The sequence below is a fragment of the Trichosurus vulpecula genome, chromosome 1 (assembly GCF_011100635.1).
Source record: "Trichosurus vulpecula isolate mTriVul1 chromosome 1, mTriVul1.pri, whole genome shotgun sequence".
NCBI lineage: Eukaryota > Metazoa > Chordata > Mammalia > Diprotodontia > Phalangeridae > Trichosurus > Trichosurus vulpecula.
The window spans coordinates 103,909,996-103,931,658 of NC_050573.1; the positions used below are offsets into that span (position 1 = coordinate 103,909,996).

The 21,663-nt window shown below is 39.1% G+C and overlaps 1 protein-coding gene across 1 annotated transcript in view; it reads left to right on the forward strand.

Annotated features, from left to right (window-relative positions):
• KCNQ3 (potassium voltage-gated channel subfamily Q member 3) overlaps window positions 1-21,663 on the forward strand; it is a 150,799-nt gene that overhangs the window by 72,797 nt on the left and 56,339 nt on the right. The window contains exons 6-8 of the mRNA XM_036741674.1: window positions 7,616-7,771; window positions 11,630-11,740; window positions 21,196-21,291. Of these exons, the coding sequence (XP_036597569.1) occupies window positions 7,616-7,771; window positions 11,630-11,740; window positions 21,196-21,291 (363 nt within the window). The remainder of the gene's footprint in view (window positions 1-7,615; window positions 7,772-11,629; window positions 11,741-21,195; window positions 21,292-21,663) is intronic.

Here is a 21,663-nt window from a genome sequence, read left to right on the forward strand (position 1 = left end):
GAACACACAATTCCTCCTTCTTTTAATACCTTCCTTCTTTTACAAATACCTCAAAAATTACTTTTGGTAATTGAATAAGATAGTTAATCAAAGTGTCCCATTCCTACTACTTCCAACATTTAGCAGCAATTGCCCTCTAAATGATTTCATGCTGGACTAACCACCATAACCAAGAAAGAAAGAAAGAGGTCACATACAGAGAAGGTAAGGCAGTAGAGGTCTTGGGATGACTGGTGTTGAGATGGAACATTCCTCAGGTATGTCTCTCAAGTTGGTATGTGAGCTTCCCAAAGACCCGTTGCCTCAGATCAACTAGAGGAAAAAGATGGCAGTTCTTCATATGTCTAGTTAGAGGTTGGGTGGTAACGTTCAGGAGGTCTCAGGGGACTTGCAGCACCAGGGATGGCTTTTTGGAATCTATCTGGGCAGTACAGGGTCTTGCAATCTCAGATCTATGGGTGAGAGCCTAAGGTAATAGCACCTATGTGTAATAATAATACCTAAAAAGAGAGTAGCAGCTCACCCCCAAGATAGCTCACAAACTTTCTCTTTTTATCCAAAAAAAGTCCTAGGCAGAGGCAACTAAGTGGTCAGGTAGACGGAAATCCTGAGTTCCAATCCAGCCTCAGACACCAACTAGCTGTGTGACCCTGGATAAGCTACTTCTGTTTGCCTCAACTGTAAAATGGGAGGAACAGTGACTGGCTAAAAAGGATAGTATGAATGAGATCAGAAGGCTCATCTTTATTTTTGCTTGGGATGCAGATATTTATTTTCTAAAGGAACAAAGGTGCTATCCTGCCTCCCCCAAAGAGTTTAGGCTGAGCTGAGTATCATCACCATTTTATAAACTGCAACCAGTTCTCCACACAATTTAGGTATATTAATAGGTACTTATTATTAAGATAATAATTGTTGTCATTCAATGGTTTCAGTAATGTCTTCTTGACCCCATTTAGGGTTTTCCTGGCAAAGATACTAGAGTAGTTGGCCATTTCCTTCTCAAGCTCATTTAACAAATGAGGAAACTGAGGCAAACAGGGTGAAGTGACTTGCCCAGGGTCTGACAGCTAGCATCTGAGACCAGATCTGAACTCAGGAAGATGAATATTCCTGACTCCAGAACCAGCACTCTATCTACTGAGCCACCTAGCTGCCCCAATATAATAATAATTATAATATGATAATATTAATTTTGTTACATTATGTATAATAAGCAATTCAGGTGTGTACAGTTATCTCTTTCATATCATGACTTTCCCTATCACGGTTTCAATATATAATGGGTTGGCAAAAGAAATTAAATGGGAATTTTGGGGGAGTTTTGCAGAAACCACAGACAACACACAGCAGATGACAGCCAGCAGATGACACAGAAAAAGTTTTGAAACTCATAAATGCATAAAATAGTTGTATAGTATTTTATGATATCAATGTATTTTATCCTTTAATACCATAATAATTCAGACTTTTTCTCTGGTATGAAGGGAGGGCCAAAAAATTTCAGGCAGATTTTCCAGATTGAGGTTATCCCTTAATCCCTACAATATGGAAGAGATAATTATATATTACATACATATAAATATATATATATGTATATACATGCATATACACATACATATATTATATATAATGACATTCCAATAAATTGCACAAGTAATCAGAAAATAGGATATCCTAAAGAGTTTTCATATTTTTTTACATTGCCAAAGGGTCTTGCTCCCTAGGGAACATAGTAGAGCTTTAGCTAAAAAAAGTTTGAAACTCTCAAATGAATGCTGACCCAGATAAGAGTTGAGACAGCAGGGGAATTTCACTGGGATTCAGGAAAAAAGGCCTTTTGTTACCAATAACAGGATGCAAAACTATATATAATGCATATGGAGTATTCTTTCTTGAGCAAGCAAAATTCATTGATCTACATTACAGAGGTGGGCTGGCCTGGTTGTTACAAAAACCTTAACCTGGGTTCAATTCTGGCACATACAAGCTGTGTGACCAATGCTCTATGTAGCTCTCCAAGACTCTAAGTTGCAGAAAAGGTGCTGACCCACAATGGTGGAGGGGGTAATTTAAATAGTGATTTTTCTAAACTGATGAAAGCACAGGTCCAGTACTTCCCTTTCCCTCTTCCTTATGTAGATTATAAACAAGGATAAAGAACTATGGGACCAGAGAGTATGGCGTACTTTGCACAGTAAAGTTGTGTTGGCTGTAGCACACTCCCCAGTGGGTCTGCATGAGGAGACAGACTCTGACTCTGACCAGACTCTGACTCCAATGCCAGGGCATTGGAGGAGGGCAGAAGACACCAGCAGCTGCCATTAAAGGACTGTAACTTTGAGTCTATGAGTTGAGTCAAACTCTAACTCCCTGATACTCCCGGCAGTTTGCTTCCTGATCTCCTATCAATTTCCCAGCCTGAATCTATGATCTGGTCCTCTTTCCTACACACATCAACCCTTTAGATTTCATCTTTCCCTGATACCATCCTAACCTTGCTTTTCTTCCTCTTGCTTAGACATCATCTTTTCTGCCTCATGTTGAGACTGTTCTTTCCTCACCTGGGGTTCGCTTAATTACCTGTATAAATCAGTCTTGCTCCAAGTGGAATATCATACTTTGCCAGGAGACAGTTATCTTCCATAAATCCTACCAACCTGGAAAATGTTTAGGTATATACTCTGACCAGTGGTATGCTGATAAATATTTAACAATTGGCTCTCTGGGGGGAAAATGCACCTAGAACACATTTTTAAGCTTAATCTGAATTATCAACCTTTTCTCCATTACTTTCTTAAATCTAGACAATTAACAAAGCAATAAACCAAGCCCTGGCTCTAAGCGTTTTACCAATTTCCAAGGTATAAATGTTTACACTGAAAATTTAACAATTGGCCTCGTGGGTTCTAGCTGACGGTAGCACCCTCCTGCCTGTAACTCACTCCTAGTCTGCCATGCATGGACTAGAGGAGTGGCAAGGTTAGTGGGAAAAAATAATAAGCTTGCTTCTTCAGGGCATGTTGAGCTTGAGGTGGCAGTGATGATGAAATGTCAGATCCTGTGATTTAGAGATAAAAGGGATTTCAGAGACAATCTAGTCCAACATCTACATTTAATAGAAGAAGAACCTGGGGCCCAAGGAAGTGAAAAAAGTGCCATGCCAAGAAGTAGCTATCAGAGCTGGTATTTGAATCGGGTACCTCTGGCTTTAATTCCCATGCTTTTTCTACTACAAGGGTCTATCTCTTCAATACAGGTATCTATATCTTCTGGACGAGACCCTTCCAACTCTCATCACTAGGGGATTCTGTGATTCTATAACTCTCTCAGAATGTGTAGCGGGGAGGGGGTTGAGTTCTCCAAACCCCACAAAAGATTTCCTTCTGTGTGATTATAGCCATCTCCACTATAACGCTTATCAATAAATCAGAGCCAGATTTATTAGTGAGGTACTCTCTAGGCCAAGGCCACATTGTGGAGTTTGTGGATATCTTAGAAATCAAGAACATTAAGGCTGTATGGGATTTAAGGTTCTTCTAGTCATCTTCTTGCATAGTGGGAAGAACAGTGGATTTGGAGTCAAGGAACTTGAGATCAAATCCTGCCCCTGACTTGTGTGATTTTCTGTTGCCCAAGTCACTTTACATCTGAGTCCTCAGATTCTCATCTATAAAGCCAAAAGGTTAGAATAAATGGCTTCTAAAGTCTCTTCGAACTAGAAATCTGTGATCCTTATAATCTAACACAATGCTTTTCAAACTTTTTGGTCCTAGTTCCCCTTCACACTCTGAAAAATGACTGAGGAACCCAAAGAACTTTTTGAAAATGTCAGTTATATCTGTATTAGAAATTAAGACTGATAAATGTTCAAAATATTTATTTGTTAATTTATTTAAAAATAACAAAAAGAAATGCATCATAGGTCAACATAAATAATATATTTTTAAAAAATATAACTATATTTTCTAAAACCCCCAAAATTAGATGAGTGGTATTGTTTTACATATTTTTGCAAATGTCTTTATTTTCTAGCTTGATATAAGACATCTGGATTCTCTTATCTGTTTCTGCATTTAATCTATTGTAATATGTTGTTTTGGTTGAAGTTTATAAAGAAAATCTGGCCTTGCACAGATACGTAATGGGGGAAAGGGAGGAATATTTTAATAGGCAAATAGTATCTTAGTATTATTAGGAAAGTAGTTGTGACCTTGCAGACCCCTTGGAAAGGTCTGGGGACGACCCCCAGGAATCCTCATGCTACATTTTGAGACCCATTGATCAAATGAAAGTAAAACCCAAAGACATGTGGACTGACTTGCCTGAGGTTACATTGGAAACTAGTGCTGGAGCCAGGACTACAGCTTATCCATCTGTTCTGTACTTAATTCTAGCCACCAAATAGCTGCTACAATTCATCCCCTGTTATGGTTTCCAGTAGCTTTAAAGTTTTCCAAGCGTTTTCCTCATGACTCTGTTAAGGGTATTTCCCATGTTTCTGCATCCAGTCCATTATAGGTCAGGACTTTCTTACCTAGAAATCTGTTTGGTCAGGCCAGTAAAACTTTGTGGCAGGTCAAACTGTGCTGAATCAATCGACAGCTTGGACCAAGAACAAGAGAAGGGGGAAGGATATTTAATGAGGACCAGGAAGCACATGGAGGAGATTTCTAGCTCAGTACAAACATTCAGATTTTTTACAGGAACCCCAACGATGCAAGAAACACAAGATACCAAAGCTGGGAGAGGCCACAATGGCCATGTAATCCAGCCTGTACCTGAGCAGGGATCCTTTTTGCAACATACCCAGGAGGCTGTCACCCAGTTTTTGCTTGGGTTACACTTGGGTTACACTTCATGTAACAGGTGGATAGTGTGCTGGACTGGCAGTCACATTCTGCTTCAGACACTTACTTTGTTGTTGAGTCATTTCAGTCATGCCCAACTCTTCATGGCACCTTTCTGGGTTTTCTTGGTGAAGATATTGGAATGGTTTGCTATTTCCTTCTCCAGCTCATTTTATAGATGAGAAAACTGAAGCAAGCAGAGTTGAGTGACTGGCCCTGGTTCACACGGCTAGCAAAGGGTCTGAGGCCAGATTTGAACTCAGGGAGATGAGTCTTCCTAACTTTAGGCTTGGTTCTCTACCCAATACATCTAGACACTTTCTAGCTATGTGCTAGTAATCTTGCAAGCCTTCTTGCCTAGGATACATCATAAAGCCTCTCATCTTCAGTTTCCTCGTCTGTAAAATAGACATAAAAAGAGTGACTACCTCGCAAGTTTGTTAGATATGTATTCAATCAGTCAACTAGCATTTATTATGTGCCAGGCACTGTGTAGGCAATGGGGATACAAAGAAGCAAAACAACAAAAAAAACAAAATAGTCCCAGCTCTCAAGGAGCTCCCAATCGAATGGAGGATCTAATGTACACACTCCGTATAAATAAGATATGTACAACATCAATTGGGGAAGTCATCTTGGAGAAAAGTCACTAGCATTAGAGGGGACGAGGAAAGGCTTCTTGCAGAATATAGGACTTTGGCTGAGACTCGAAAGAAGCCAGGAGGTGTGGATGAGGAGAGAGAGCATTCCAGGAGTTGTGAGATAAGTGTCGTGTGCATGAGGAACAGCAAGGAAGAAAGAGTCCTTGGATGGCAGAGTACTGGAGGGGAATGAGGTAAAAAAAAAAAAAAAAAGACTGGGGGGATAGGAAGGAATCAGGTTATGAAGGACCTTCTTGGTGTTAATTGTAAGAATAGAAAGTGTTTCATGAACCTTAATGTGCTAGTCCATGTAAGCTATCATTATTCCTATAAAATGGATATATATGCGTATACACAGAGATATATAGATAGAAGATAGACAGACAGATAGAGAGATCGACAGATAAATGGATGGATGGATGGATAGATAGATAGATAGATAAATAGATAGATGTAGGTAAAAGTATATCCACATATATCAACTTTATAATATAAAAATATAAATATAAACATATCTTATCTCATATGTATATACATATGCATACATTGTACATGCATGTATATATACATATGCTATGCCTATACATGTATACATATGTGTAAATATTTTATATACATACTGCTTTATCTACATTACCTCATCTGATATGTGTGTATGTGTATATATGCACACATATCTGTGTATACATACACACAATACATGCAAGCATGTGTATATATATATATATATACACTGCTTTACCTACCTTATCTCATGTTTATACACATATATTATGTGTGTGTATTTGTAAACATATGTATATATACTATATGAATATAAATGTAGTCATATACTTCTTTAGCTTATCTCATATGTGTATGCATGTACATATGTGCATATGTGTTGTGTGTATATTTGTATGTTTGTATATACACGCACACACTGTTTTACCTACCTTATCTCATGTATATGTATATGTATATACATATACATATGTACACATACACTGCTTTACCTACCTTATCTCATGTTTATATGCATATATTATGTGTGTGTATTTGTAAACATATGTATATATACTATATGAATATAAATGTAGGCATATACTTCTTTAGCTTATCTCATATGTGTATGCATGTACATATGTGCATATGTGCTGTGTGTATATTTGTATGTTTGTATATACACACACACACTGTTTTACCTACCTTATCTCATTTGATCCTTACAACAGACCTATTAGTTAATTATTACACGTCAGTCAGCCTGTCAACAAACATTTATTTATCTGCCATCCATTTATTAAGCAACTGTGATTTATTTATTTATTAAAACAGATTGTTCATATATCTGTATGCTATAATTATTAAAACCTGATTCTTTTCATCCTTCCCACCACTAACAGGCTAATCAGGTAGTATGGCCAGTTCCTTCTTGTTATAATTTATGTCTGTGGCTCAGCGCTCTTTAGTTGGAGGCAGCATCACATTTCTATGCCCAGCCTCTAGTTCAGATCCTAAGGCCAGTGAAACTTACCTCTACTCCCCTGATTTAGGGACAAATCTGGTTTGAATCAAGGAAGGCCTATCCTGTTGAAACCAGAAAGGTGCTTGCTAACCCAGATCCTCTGCCTTGTCGGGTCCCACTTTCCTAAAATCCATTGTTCTGTCTGGAGTCAAATCAGGGAGAGTGTGAGTTATTATGTTCCCTATCCTTAAAAAGAGAAATGAACAAGGAATTAATTTATAATTATGGTACTGCCAAAGATGACTAAGAAGGCCGGTTCCTAATAAGGGAGACTGTGGAAATATGATAATCTCTATTTTATAGACAAAAAATTGAGGTTCGGATAAGGCAAGTGAGTTGGCCAAGATCATCCAGCAGGTAGGTGGTAGAGCTGGGCATTGAACCTAAGCCCTTTGGTATTTGGTTCTGTGCTAGAAAAATTGTTCTACTGTGGTAACTCACATATGCACTGAGTTGTTTTTCAAGCCCAAATCCAGGGTTGAGGAATTATAAAGTCAGATCTTTCCAGTTTCATTTCTAGTCTCCATTTTCATTCCCTCCCTAATGCAACAAATTTATTGTTTACAGAAGCCAAAAGAGATCAATTTATGCTCTTCCTCAATTGCTTTCTTTTGCAGGAACTCATCACTGCCTGGTATATTGGGTTCCTGACGCTGATCCTTTCCTCATTTCTTGTCTACCTGGTGGAGAAAGATGTGCCTGAGATCGATGCTCAAGGAGTGGAGATGAAAGAAGAGTTTGAGACCTACGCTGATGCGCTCTGGTGGGGCCTGGTCAGTCACAGCCCATACAGCTTCTCTGAGATTAGCCATGGGGCGCATGATGAAAGGAAACATGGTGGTTGAAATCAAGAGAAGATGGTATGGGAGTGGGCTGCCTTTTTGTTTTCCTCGATGCAGCTAAAATCAGCTCACACTTTTAATGCACCATCTTTAATAGGAAAAGATGTTGCTACTGACCACTATCATCAGTAAGGCATGAGTGTTGTGTTGTTTCTTCAGCTGTTGGGAGGATTTTACAGTGACTTATCCATCTGAACCCCTTTATGATCAAAGACGTGTTTGTAAGAAGTTGTGCTTTAATGGAAAGTATGGTAGGTCTGGAGTCAAAAGATCTGGGGTCTACGTTTCATTTAGCTGTGTGACCCTGGGCAAATAACATCACTTCTCTAACAATCTCATTTTCTTCATCTATAAATAAGGATAATAACACACTACCTCTTCTACAGGGTGGTTGTAAGCAAAGGGGTTTATAAACCTCAAAGTAGTATGTAAATGCTAGCTTCTATTATAGGTATTACAGATTGGCAGAGTAATAGGACTAGAAAGCCAGGTGGCACAGTAAATAGAGTGCCAGACCTGGAGTCAGGAAGACCTGAGCTCAAATCTGACTTCAGACACTTACTAGCTGTGTGAGCCTGGGCAAGTCACTTAACCCTGTTTGCCTCAGTTTGCTCATCTGTCAAACGAGCTGGAGAAGGAAATGGCAAACTGCTCCAGTATCTTTGTCAAGAAAACCCCAAATGTGGTTCAGTCAGATATGACTGAAATGACTGAACAACAACAGCAGAGCTAGAATTTATCTAGTCCAAACACATCATTTTACAGATGAAGAAACATAGGTCCAGAAAGTGGAAGGCCCTTGCCAAAGATCATAGGAACCCAGATTTAGAGCTGGAAGGCACTTCTAATCCAATTCTATCATTTTACAGATAAAGAAACAAGCCCAGAGGGGTTGTGACTTACCCAAGGTCAAATAGGCAGTGAGCATCAGAAGTTGGATTTGAACCTAGGTTCTCTGCTACAAGATCACACAGTCTTGTTGGGGCATATTCAGAAGCCATGGAGAGAGAGAATTGCTGAGCTGTTATTGAACTTGTAAAGAGTGTGTCATGAATAATGGAGATAGAACAAAAATAATATTTCTGTAACTCACATTTATATAGCCCTTTCCTCATAACCTTGTGAGGTGGGTAGGTAGTGCAAGAATGTTCACTTTCAATTTATAACCAAAGGAACTCAGGTTCAGAGAAGTTAAAAACATAGCTATGAGTTGTCAGAGTCAGTGTTCCCTACAGTTCTTGGTAAATTAAACAATCCTCTCTTCTCTGAACTCACCATGCCCTCCCTGTGCATTCTCACAGGTTATCCTTAGGCCTAGAATGCACACCTTCCTCATTTCTCCTTGTCCAAAGCCTCTTTTTTGTAAATTTAAGGGTCGACTCAGGTGCCATCTCCCCTGTGAAACCTTCTCTGATCCCTTTCCCCACCCCAACCAACCCTAAGTTGAAAATAATGCCTCTTCTCCCCTTTCCTAGAGTTCATTGTCTGGATTTTTCCTTTGCTCTTGTCACTCTTTACTTTATATTATACTTAGTCACATATATCTCCAAGCCCCACCTAAGCTCTGCAAACTCCTTGAAGGCAAAGACTAAAGACTATGTAATATTCCACCTTTGTATCCCCTGGCCTCCCAAAACAAGTGGCTAGATGGAGAAGTCGGCATTTTTGCTGGGCCTTTAGGATTATATAGGCAAAGCTTAGAGAAAATAGAATTTAAATTAGAGGGAATAGTGTGAGCAAAGGTATGGAAATGGGGGAATGTAGAATATTCTTGAGGCAGAGCAAGTTGATGTTTTGGCTGCCACATAGACTATAGGAAGGAGAAAAAAAAATTCAGGACTTAGCTGTGTCCCAAAAGCACTACTATAAGTTATTGGTTTGGAATTTTGAATGCATTCTTTCATAAAAATAATGTTATATATGGTTGTTAATTTCAAATTTTCAAAATGTAGTAGAGTTAGAATCATAGAAAATCATCAAAGGTTATCTTTTCCAATTTTTATCTGAACAGGAATCTCTTCTATAATACCACCGACAAATGATCGCATACCTTCCATTTGAAGATCGAGCCCCAACCCTCCAGTGATAGAAAGCTCACTATTTGGTAGAGCAACTGTTTCCATTTTTGGCACTTTAAATGCTCTGTGTGCATATGCACACATGTGTACACACACACACACACACACACACACACATCACTAATGGCAACATTTGTCAAAGTATGGAGACAATGGTATCTCACATCTATATAGCATCCTAGAGTTGCAAAGCATTCTCCTCAGAATAGAGTTGTGAAACCGTTGTAGACAAAACTGAGGCTCAGAGAAATTAATTTATTTCCTCATGGTCACACAGCTAATAAGTATTAGAAATTGAATTTGAACCCTGATCTCCTTACTTTTGGCTCCAACGTTTGGCTACACTAGTGTTTCTCAAAGTATGGTCTAAGAACCCCTGGCAGTCCCCAAAGTCAAAACTATTTTCAAGATAATAAGCTGTATTAATTTCTAATATGGCAAACTTTCATAGGTATGACCCATATAAACAAAAGTTCTATGGGGGGGTCATTAATTTTTAAGGGTATGAAGGAGTCCTGACCCCCTAAAATTTGAGAACCACTGGACTAGACCATGATGTTCCACATGTATACATGTACAAAAAATACACATATGTTTATCATGCCAGTCAATTTCTTGGCACCCTAGACAATTCTAATGAGTTATAAATTACAGATAAATTGTCATATAGATATTATATTAAATGTATATATTATATGTCTCAATAATATGTATCAGATAAAATATTATTATATTTGTGTGCATATATTTTTTCCTGGCGGCCTAGATCTGTGCTTTTTGTCAGTGTAGAGGAACTATATTTATAGAAATTCTCTCCAGTGTTGCAAATCAACAATTGGTCTACAATTTATAAAACTTTAGAGCTACCTGCTTCACTGAGAGATAAAACTCTTTGCCCTGAGTTATATATCAGAGTTAGGAGGTGAAGCTAGGTCTTCTTGACTCCAAGGCTAGCCTTCTAGCCACCATCCAATCTAGTCTGCCTCTCATATCACACCCCACTCCAACCACCTACACACTCATACATGCAATGTGTTTATTTTGATATATGCAGAGAGAAAAAAAAGAGGAAGTAGAAAGGAGATTCTCCAAGGTAAAGATTATTAATTCCTTTTCACTTAATTCTGCAAAAAACCAAAGGCTGAAATGGCTTTGTTGGATTTAGGGGCATTTGTCAATCTGTCCATAGTCCTAATAAAGGAAACTTTGATCTAGATACATACATACCTACACGCACATATATATACATTCACATATATGTGTGTATAGACACATATATACAACCATAAAACTTGATCATTGAAAATATATACATATACACACATAAATATATATGCATATATCTATGCTTATATATGCATATATGTGTGAAACAGGCCCTTATTAAATAGCTCCTATGAAATTAAATAGTATATTGTCATTTTCAAGTAAGAGCACTGTTCTGACATTTGCTAAGTATCGTGCCATGCTTTTCTTCTTTTTTAATAGATGCAACAGACAAATAAATGTGTGTATATGTTTACGTGTGTATGTATATATATTTAAACCTTCTGTTCCAGTGTCTACCAGGCCATCTGTCTACTATCTATTTAAACAGGCTTAAGTGCCTAGAAGACCAGCACTTACATAGACCTGGAGGGTAGAGTTTAGGAGGGTTACCCTGAGCTTACCTCAGCTGTGCTGTACCGTGACAGAATTGTTCTTTGTACAGATTACCCTGGCAACCATTGGTTATGGAGACAAGACCCCCAAAACCTGGGAAGGCCGTCTGATTGCAGCCACCTTTTCCCTAATTGGAGTCTCATTTTTTGCTCTTCCAGCTGTAAGTATCATTATAATTGCAAGGTTGTGGTTATACAGAGTGTTCCTGAAGTCTGGACGCATATGAAATGTGGAGTTATTGCATCAAGTTCACGTGAATCTTGCAAAGTGCATCAACCTTTGCATCACAAATGATGGAAATCATATTGAAGATGTTATTTGTTAATATTCCAACTAAATAAAATGTTGTTGAAAATTTCATTCATTTCATTTCTTGAAAATATGCATTTTTGTCTATGTGTCCAGACTTTAGGAACACCCTGTAGAACACTTTGTAAAGACTGTCTTGTTTGGTGCTTATAGTAACCCTGGAAGGTCAATAGTTCAAGGACTGATTTTACAAATGAGGAAACCAAAGCTTGGAGAGGTTAAGCCACCTACCCAAGGTCACATGACAAGTTAGTGGTACCTACTGTACTAAAACCCTGGGCCCTTGCTATGTTGCCCTCCATGCTGGTGTACTAACTGACGTCCAGGCAGAGACACAGGAGATAAGGACGATGGCCTGGCCAAGGGTAAATCAATAGTTTCCAGGACTAAAGAGATGGTAATCTCCTGTCCTCTGCCCTCATCAGACCATATCTGCAGGATTTTATTGAGTTCTGAGCACCGTATCTTGGGAAGGACATTGATTGGGGTAAAGGGGTGGGGTAATGTGCTGAGGATGGCAGCTATGGTGCATGATCCTGAGTTCTGAATTATAAAACTTGAAAGGATCATCTAATATTTAACATACAAACACACACACACACACACACACACACACACACACATACACACACACACTTTACAGATTAGGAAAGTGAGGACCAAAGAAACCAAAAACTTGGTCAAAGACACACAGCTAATTATAAATTGATCTAGGATTTAAACTCTGGCCTTCTGATTTGCTATTGTCTTGCCTGTGAAGTAGATGATGTAGGGTTCTTGAAAAGATTGTGAAATAAGGATCTAGTAAATTCATTCACTCCAAGGAATAAACAATTGACAAAACATTCCACTTCACTTGTCTTCCTATGACACTTTATTGTGGTGTGTATTGATCCTGGATTCTCAAAGATCATGTTGGCATACTAGAGGTTCCAGCCAGTCCTTCCAAAATGTAAAGGCTTTTAATATGGGACCAGTGACAGACTTTATGTCTGTCCTCTGAGTATCAACTTAGCTAAGTTTGGAGAGGCCCATCACAACATTGGTTGCTGGACCAGACTGAATAATTGTTACGGCCACAGCAAGTTCCAAAGACCATCTACTAAGTCACAGAGGGGATTCAATTTGCACCGATGGAAAGAGACCCCCACATCACTGAATATACATATTCTTGGAGTTCTGGGGAAAACTTACAATATGACTTCTTCCTGGGGACATTTGCATTTTAACTTTAAAAAAGTATTAATCCAAAAGAACAAATTTCTAATGGTAGAATTCTGGGTATCAGTGAGCCACTGAAAAGGAGAGAGGGTATTCTAGGCATGGATGACAGCCAGAAAGAATGCTTGGAGCTGAGAGATGGAGTGACCAGTGTCACTAGGTCAAAGACTACATGTCAGAAAGCAAGGTGTTAGAAGAAAAGAAAGGTAGAATGAGTTTAGGTTATGAAGGGCTTTGAACTCCAGATAGAGAATTTTGTATTTGCTCCTGGAGGCAAGAGGGAGCCACTGGAATTGATTAAGTAGGGAGTGACACAATCAGACCTACATTTTAGGAAAATCACTTTAGTGGAGTGAATAGAGGGTGGATGGGAATAGGGGGGAGACTTAAGGCAGCGAGATCTACTAGTCAGCTATTGCAATGGTCTAGGCATAAGTGATGAGGTCCTACACTAGAGGGGCAGCAGTGTCAGAGGAGAGGAGGAGGTATATTTGTGAGCTGTTTCAAAGGTAAAAGTTACAGACTTTGGTGACAGATTGGATATGGGGTGTGAGACGGTGAGGAAACCAGGGAATCCATAAGGACTCCTAGGTCGTGAGCCTGATGGAGGGTGGTATTGCCCTCTCCAGCAATAGAAGGGAGGTGGGGAGAATTTAGGGGGAAATAAAATGAGTTCTGCTTTGAACATATTGAGTTTAAGATGTATACTGGACATCCAGTTTGAGATATCTGAGTGGCAGTTGGAGAAATGAGACTGGAGGTCAGCAGAGAGTTTGAGAGCAGGATAGGTAGATGCAAGAATCATCAGCATAGAGATGGTAATTAGATACATGGGAGCTGATGAGATCACCAAGTAAAGTAGTATAGAGGGAGAAGAGAAGGGGCCTCGGGACAGAGCCCTGATGGACATGTATGATTAGAGGGTGGATCTGGAGGATTCAGCAAAGGAGATAGAAAAGGAGCAGTCAGATATTATAGGAGGAGAATCTGGAGACAGTGGGGTCTCAAAACCTAGATAAAAGAGAGTGTCAAGGAAAAGAAAGTGGCCAACAGTTTCAAAGGCTGCAGAGAAGTCAAGGAGAATGAGGATTAAGAAAAGCCAGCAGACTTGACAGCTAAAAGATCATTAGTAACTTTTGAGAGAGCAGTTTCAGTAGAACGATAAAGTTGAAAGCCAGATTGTCAGGGATTAAGAAGTAAGAGGAGAAAGAATGGAGACACTTATTGTAGATGGACTTTTTAGGAGTTTAGCTACAAAAGGCAGAAGAGATACAGGATGATAGTTAGCAGGGATGGAAAGATCAAGTGACAGTATTTTTCAGGATGGGGAAAACATGGGGATATTTGTAGGCAGTAGATAATGAGCCAATAAAGAGGGAGAGATTGACAAAGAGTGAAAGAGTGTGGATCACAGAGGGGGAAGTGTGTTGGAGGAGACAGGATGGAATGTGATCACTGAACAAGTAGAGGGGGTTAGCCTTGGCTTGAGGTATAAGGTCATTTCATCATGTGAGACAGAGGTGAAGAAGGAGATAGTAGCAGAATGTATATGAGTGATAGAAAGGAGGGAAGAAAAATGAATTTATGGCAAGTTGTAACAACAATGTTGCTAGCAGCTGCTGTGGAGGTGAAGGAACAAGAGCAAGACAAACAAGAGCACACAGGAGGGCTGCTAGCACAGATTCTTTGATCTGTTTTTCTAAGGAAAGCAACTTTAAGGGGTTAACAATCTCACTTTAATTAGGCATACATATATCATTCACTTAGTTCAGGGGGGAAACGTCAGCACCCTGAACTTCAGAGCAAATACAAACAGAAATTACAAGCAGAAATTATAAACAGAGCAAAATAACACAAATCAACAGACAGGCTTCTGTCTGTCTGACCATAGACATTACATACATAGTTACCTTGCACCAACATCTGGGTTTTCAAAGCTGGAGTGGGAGGGGGCTCCAATGGCTACCCAGAGTCTCACCTGACCAAATCACCAACACCCTTCCAATGAGTGTGCCCCCAAAACAAAACACCAACCTCAGATCATATATACCCTGTTCAGCGCCCTGAGCGCTCAGTGTCTACTTAGCAAAAAACGCCAACATCAGATCATATATACCCTGTTCAGGGCCCTAAGTGCCTACTTAGCAAAAGGGTGTGGGAAAGATCTTTAATCACTAGCACCATATCATATACATTGTTTCCAATCAATGACTCTCGATTCAAACAAAGGCAAGAGTCAGACACTGGATTGCCTCAGTGCTGAGAAGCACTTCAAAACAAAAGACAAAAGGTCTCACTTTACCTGCCCGAAAGGCACTTGATTGCCTTAGCATTCCAAAAGAGAAAACAGTCAAAAATCCCACCCTGCTTAACATTACACAAGTAACCTAAATTTTTTCTATAAAATAGGAGGCAAGGTTCTTAGCAGAGAGGGTTGGGCAGGTGGAGCCATGGGAGGTTTGAGGAGGGATAATAAAGCTTGGAAGAGCCACTATGGAGAGTGGGATAGTGAGTTGATTAGGGAGGTATAGTAGAATTGCCTAGCAGCCATGAGGGTCCAGTTGAGGCTATGTAATGTAAATTTGTAGTGAATCCAGTCAGAACAGTTGTGTTTTCCTTCTTTCAACAGCACATGTGTAGGTGTGAGGGCAATGAATGGTGTGAGTAATCAAAGACTGAGGCTTGACTGGACATAGCAATATGATAAAGGTCTAGGGATTCAAGAGAGGAGGACAATGTAGAGGTGAATTGGTTAACCAATTAACCAACAACTTCAATGTGGGAGAAGAGGAAAAAATGGCTAATATAGGGGAGATGGCCTGAAAGACAATTGAGGATTGGAGGTCAAGGTGTGAATGAAGAGTAGGGTTATGTAAGGAAAGGCAGAAGGAGAGGTAAAAATCCAACATATTATTATTGGATAAGGGTATTTTGGAATTCTTGAACACGGAGGCGGTACATGGGAGGGATGGCAAGATCAAAGATATGATTTTTGTGTGTGTGGCTGAGGTGGAGTAGAGAAGGAGTTCATGGTAAGGGAAGCAGGGAGGTGGGAAGAGTAAGAACTGAGAGGTTATGGTAAGTGAGGGAGAATTAATGTGTATGTTGAAGTCCCCAGTATAAGGGCAGGACGAAATAGCAACAACAAAACTAATGACAACAAAAACAAAGCCTAGGGTTGTTAAGGTCTTCTGAGTCTCTTTGCGTATCCTGTGAATCTTTCCAAATCTGTCTCTACCTTTGTCTCTATCTTTCTCTCATTGTCTCTGCTTCTCTCTCTTTTTTCCTCTCTCTCACCAAAATTGCTTGGTACTTATTTTTGCATATATTTTCTACTTCCTTCTTGTTAAACATGTAGTCCTCACCCCTTGCCATTAGAATGTAAGTTCCTTTAAATTAGGAACTGAATCACTTGTATTTCTATCTTCCCCTCACCTAGCACAGTGGCTAGCACAATGCTTAACTAAGTGGCAGATTGGATGAATTCTTACCCTTTTTAACGTTGTCTTTTCCTCCGCATTTTCCCTACTGACCGCTTTATCTTCTGTCTGCAGTTCTCTAAGCTGTGTTATGTTGCAGATGATCTCCCTTCTCTGGTCTAGTAATCTTTTACAGTGTAAGAGTTTAAAGTCATCTCCAACGTTTGGTATTAACAAATACGCAATTGTGTAGCTGAAGAAACCAGGCAGGTTAAGTAATTTGTCTAAGGTCACACAGGCAAAAAGTGGCAGAGGACCCCTGGTTTCAAGCCCACTTTTTTGTTTGTTTTTGTTTTATCCCATCCATACTTTAGCCCATCCAAAGTAACATACCTAGTAAGCATCAGAACCAAGATCTGAACCCAGGTTTCCTGACTTCATATTCAAGGTTCTTCCCCCAATCCTTAGAGTGAGGAGGCTGGACAAGATGACCTCTCAGTTTCTTCTCTAGCTCTGAAATTCTGTGACTTAGGTCTAACGAAGACTAGAACTCAAATTTTATTTGCTTCATATAAACTATAATAATAAATAATAAAAATTATCTTAAAACAATATTCAGGGAAATATTGAAGCTCCTTAAGAAGGGTTTCATTTATGTTTAATTCAGTTTAATTTGAGAAGCCTTTCTTGATCACCTCCTCTGTGTCTGTCATAATGGGAAACTGAAACGTTTAAGGTGTGCTCACTATTTTCAAGTGCATAATCACCTTGGAGAGATAAGACACATGAAACCAACAACAAATTTTCTGTTCAATAATAGGTGTGTTATGAAGTGCTTGCTATGCTCCAGGCACCATACTAAACAATGAGGGTACAAAGCGTGATGGAATGGAAAGACCTAAAGTCAATTCAATGGACCTGGTTCTTAATTCTGTCTCTGCTCCCTCTTTGTTGTTGGTAAAGTTCCTGAACATTCCTGTGCCTCAGTTTCTTCATCTTTAAAACAAAGGTCTGGACTAGAAGATCTCTGGTTCAGTGCTAAATCACATGAAAGAATATATTAAAATGGCCCTTTTTCTCAAAGAGGTTTCAGCAGACCTGGAGAAGTGAACATAGGCAACTGACAAAAAGTGTAAAATCCCAAAATTTCTGATCTGCAAGGGACCTTAGCAATTATCATGTCCAACTCATTCCTAGAAAAAAAATCTTTCTGTAACGTGACTGACAAGGGGTCACCCAATCTTTGATTTAAGATATCCAGTATGGTTAAATCCATTCCCTACTCAGGCATCTTTGGACCACTCAGATTGTTAGGATGTTTTTCTTGATATCAAGTCTTAATTTGCCTCTTTACAATTTCTACCCATTGCCTCTAGGTCTATCAGGGACCAAACAGAACAAGTCTAAGCTCTCCTCCTTAAAATGATAGTAGCTATTTTAAGGTTTGTATCATTCTCATGTTATCTCATTTTATCCTCACAGCATCCCTCACAGCAGGTACTATAATTATTCCCATTTTACAGATGAAGTGGAGGCATAGAGAGATTAAATTACTTGCCCAGAGACCTATAGCAAGTAACTGTCTTAGGCATCATCTGAACTCAAGTCTTCCTGACTCTAGGACCATCACTCTCTCCAATATGACAACCAGCTGCCTCTAATGACAGCTCATCATATATTTGAAAAGAGCAATCATAACCTCCCTAAGTCTTCCCTTCTCCAAATTAAAATTTCCAGTTACTTCAACCAACCAACCGATCGACAGTCATTCATCAATCACCCACTATGTGCCAAGCATTGTGCTGACATACATCCAATACACATATTGCATGAATGTAGGGATTGATTTTTTGCTTTCTAGGTTGCCTTTCTCTGTCCTTCCTAAAGTAAAATAGGGTAGCCAGTACTGAGTGCATTAGTCCAAGTGTGGTGTGACCAGGACAGGATCTCCTTGTTCCTGAATTCTCTGCTTCTATACTTTCTTAGCTTTTATCTCACAGAGTGACTTATTTGGAGCTCATGGCCCACTAAAACTTCCATGTATTTTTTGGTTGAATGACTGTCTAGCCATACTTTGTCCATCTTGTACTTTACATTTAGCTAAGTTAAATTATTAGACTGCCAATATTCTAGCTTGTCAAGATCTTTTTGAATCCTGACTTCTTCATCTTTTGTACTTGTGATCCATCCCAGTTTTTTGCCATCTGCAAAGCTGATAAGTGTGCCCTTCATGCCAAGTTATTGATGAAAATGTTAGATGGCCAAAGGCAGAACAGAGACCCCTAGGGTACTCCACTGGAGACTTCCTTCTAAGTTTACATCAAACCTTAAATGACTGCTTTTTATCTGACTAGTCAGCCTATTCTGAAAGTATCTAATTATGCTATTGTCTAGTCCAGGGCTTCTTAAACTTTTTCCACTTGTGACCCCTTCTGCACTTCCTTAAACTGTGGATCACAAGCCTCTAGTCCATATGGGGGTCATCTCCAGTTGTCCTGATTTATATCTTGCCACTGGACCCAGATGTCTCTAGAGGAGAAAGTAAGCCTGGTGACTGGGCACAGCCTTCCCTCAGTTAAATCCAATTTACTTGCAAGTCATGGCATCATCTTCCTGATGTCTTCATGAATGAAGAACAAACAATCTCTATATATGTTTTCCAAGCATACAATATGACATTGTGACACACTTTGCTAAAATCTAGGTAAATTATATCTATAGCATCCCTATGACCTAGCACCTTAATAACCTTATAAAAAGAAAGGACATAATATTGGTGTGGGATGACCTTTTCTTAATGAAGCCACTCTGGCTTTTTGTGATCCCTGATTCCTTTTCTAAATGATCATTATCTCTTTAAAAAAAACATGAATGGTGTAATTTTGCCAGGAGTCTAAGACAAGCTGAAGGACCCATAGTTGACCAGTTATATTCTCTATCTTTTTGGAAAACTGGGATTATATTTGCTCCCTTTCCAACTTGCTGCTTCTTCTTTCTTTCTTTACAAATTAAAATATGAACAGTTCATAGTAAAGATCCAAAATTCAATGAGATTCAAGGAAGAGATTACTTTTTGCTGGGAGATCAGGAAAGACTTTGTGGAAATAGTATTTAATCTGAGTCTAGAATGAAATGAAGAATTTCAACAAAAAGAAATATTTGAGGTACTAGATTCTAGTGTGAATTCTAGATGTGGTGTGGGGGTGTATGGGTGGGAAGGACAGCATGAACAAAGGATCAGATGTGGGAAATGAAGAAAGAGAATGGGAAAATAAGTAGTAATCATATCATGGGATATAGAGTTAGCCCAAAGCTCTCATTTTGCAGACAAGGAAAGAGACTCAGAAAAGAGAATATATTTTCCCTAGGACACATGAGTAATGGATCTGGAATTTGAACTTGGGTTGTCCGACACTTATTCCAGTGTTCTTTCCACTGTTCATTACAGGTACCCAATTCCCTAAAGATACTTTTTCCATGTCTATTTTGTCCTGTGTTTCTTCTGGTCAGGAAGGTCAGAGCTCTGAACTGGAGCACTGACGAGGTAGATTTCATGGAGTTCATACTATAAGCGTACAGAATACAGTAGGTATGTAAAAGATAGGACAAATAAGGAGGTGATGAGGAGTGAGGGACAAATATGGAAAGAATGAGGATCATGTAGTTGAACATAGAGGTAATTCTATGAGGTCCAGGATTATCCCAGATGGTGACAAGATGATGGATAATGGAACACGAAGGGATCCCCTTTTTTCTTTCTCAGATCTACCATCTTCCCAAATAGACATACCTAAAGCCATTGCATAGACAAGAATCTGTTTTCTCCTCTATTTTAGGTAAGATATGATAGATGATTAAATGCCAAAATGCATGTGTCAGATAAGTCATTCTTCCTAATGCACTCGTAGATGAGGAACAAGTGCGTGACTTCTTTTGATTCTTCTTGTTCACCTGGGGGCATATGTTCTTTATAGTGTCCTAGGGAGCTAAACTGAAAATAACAAAAGAAACACTGGATTTGGAACCAGAAGAATTTGGTTCAAATCCAACTCTACCATTTAAAATTTGGACAAATAAACCCCACCCCTCTGAGTCCCTTAATTTCCTCATCTGTAAAATGAAAGGATTGATTAGATGACCACTGACTCTCAGCATTCAGTCTGTGATCCTCTAATCCTATGAATGTTCACATTTATACAGCATTTTAAGGGTTGAAAAGCATAACTTTATACTGTCTAGGGCGTTTCTACTGACATTCATGGCTAATAGAGCGATGGACCTGAAGTTAGGAAGTCAAATCCTGCTTTAGACAATTGCTAGATATGTGACCTAGGGCAAGTCACTTAACCTCTGTCAGCCTCATTTTCCTCAATTATGAAATGGGAATAGTAATAAGACTTACCTCCTAATCCAGGGTTACTATAAGGAGAAAATAATATTTGTAAAGTGCTTTTCAAACCTCAAGGCAGAATATAAACGTTATTATTGTTCATTATTATTATTATGGATTTATGAATACAAATCAATCAATTTACATATATTTATTAAGCTCCTACTATGTGCCAGGACCTGTTCAGTGCTGGGAATATAAAGACAAAGCAGAATTATTGTCTGGAGTGCCCAGGGCTCTGTTCTAATTGGTTTTGTCAATGCTCCTTTTAATCAGGGAATTCTTGGATCAGGGCTGGCTCTCAAGGTACAAGAACAACATCGACAGAAACATTTTGAGAAAAGAAGGAAACCAGCAGCTGAGCTCATACAGGTTTGTTTTCCCTGGATTTCTAATTGTAAAGATATGAGCTAAAATTTTGGATAATATAATGCTATCCCAGTATATTCTCTCTCTCTCTGTGCATTCACATGTGCCAGTGCTTAGTGGCTCACTCCCGGGGTTCCATGACCCTTGTCACAGGCACATCCAAGAGACTAGAGAAGAACACAGAACATCATCAAAAATTCAGTGTTCCTAAAAATGTGACACAGAATTTTTAAAATTACCTTGTTCTTTTATTGTCTCTGAACCTAAGACCTTAGACAGCTGCTCCTTAACCCAATATACAAGGCTTTTCTCAGAATGTTCAACATAAGAGAACACAGCCTGATTCTAGAGGAGAAAGCTATTCAGGGAAGCAGA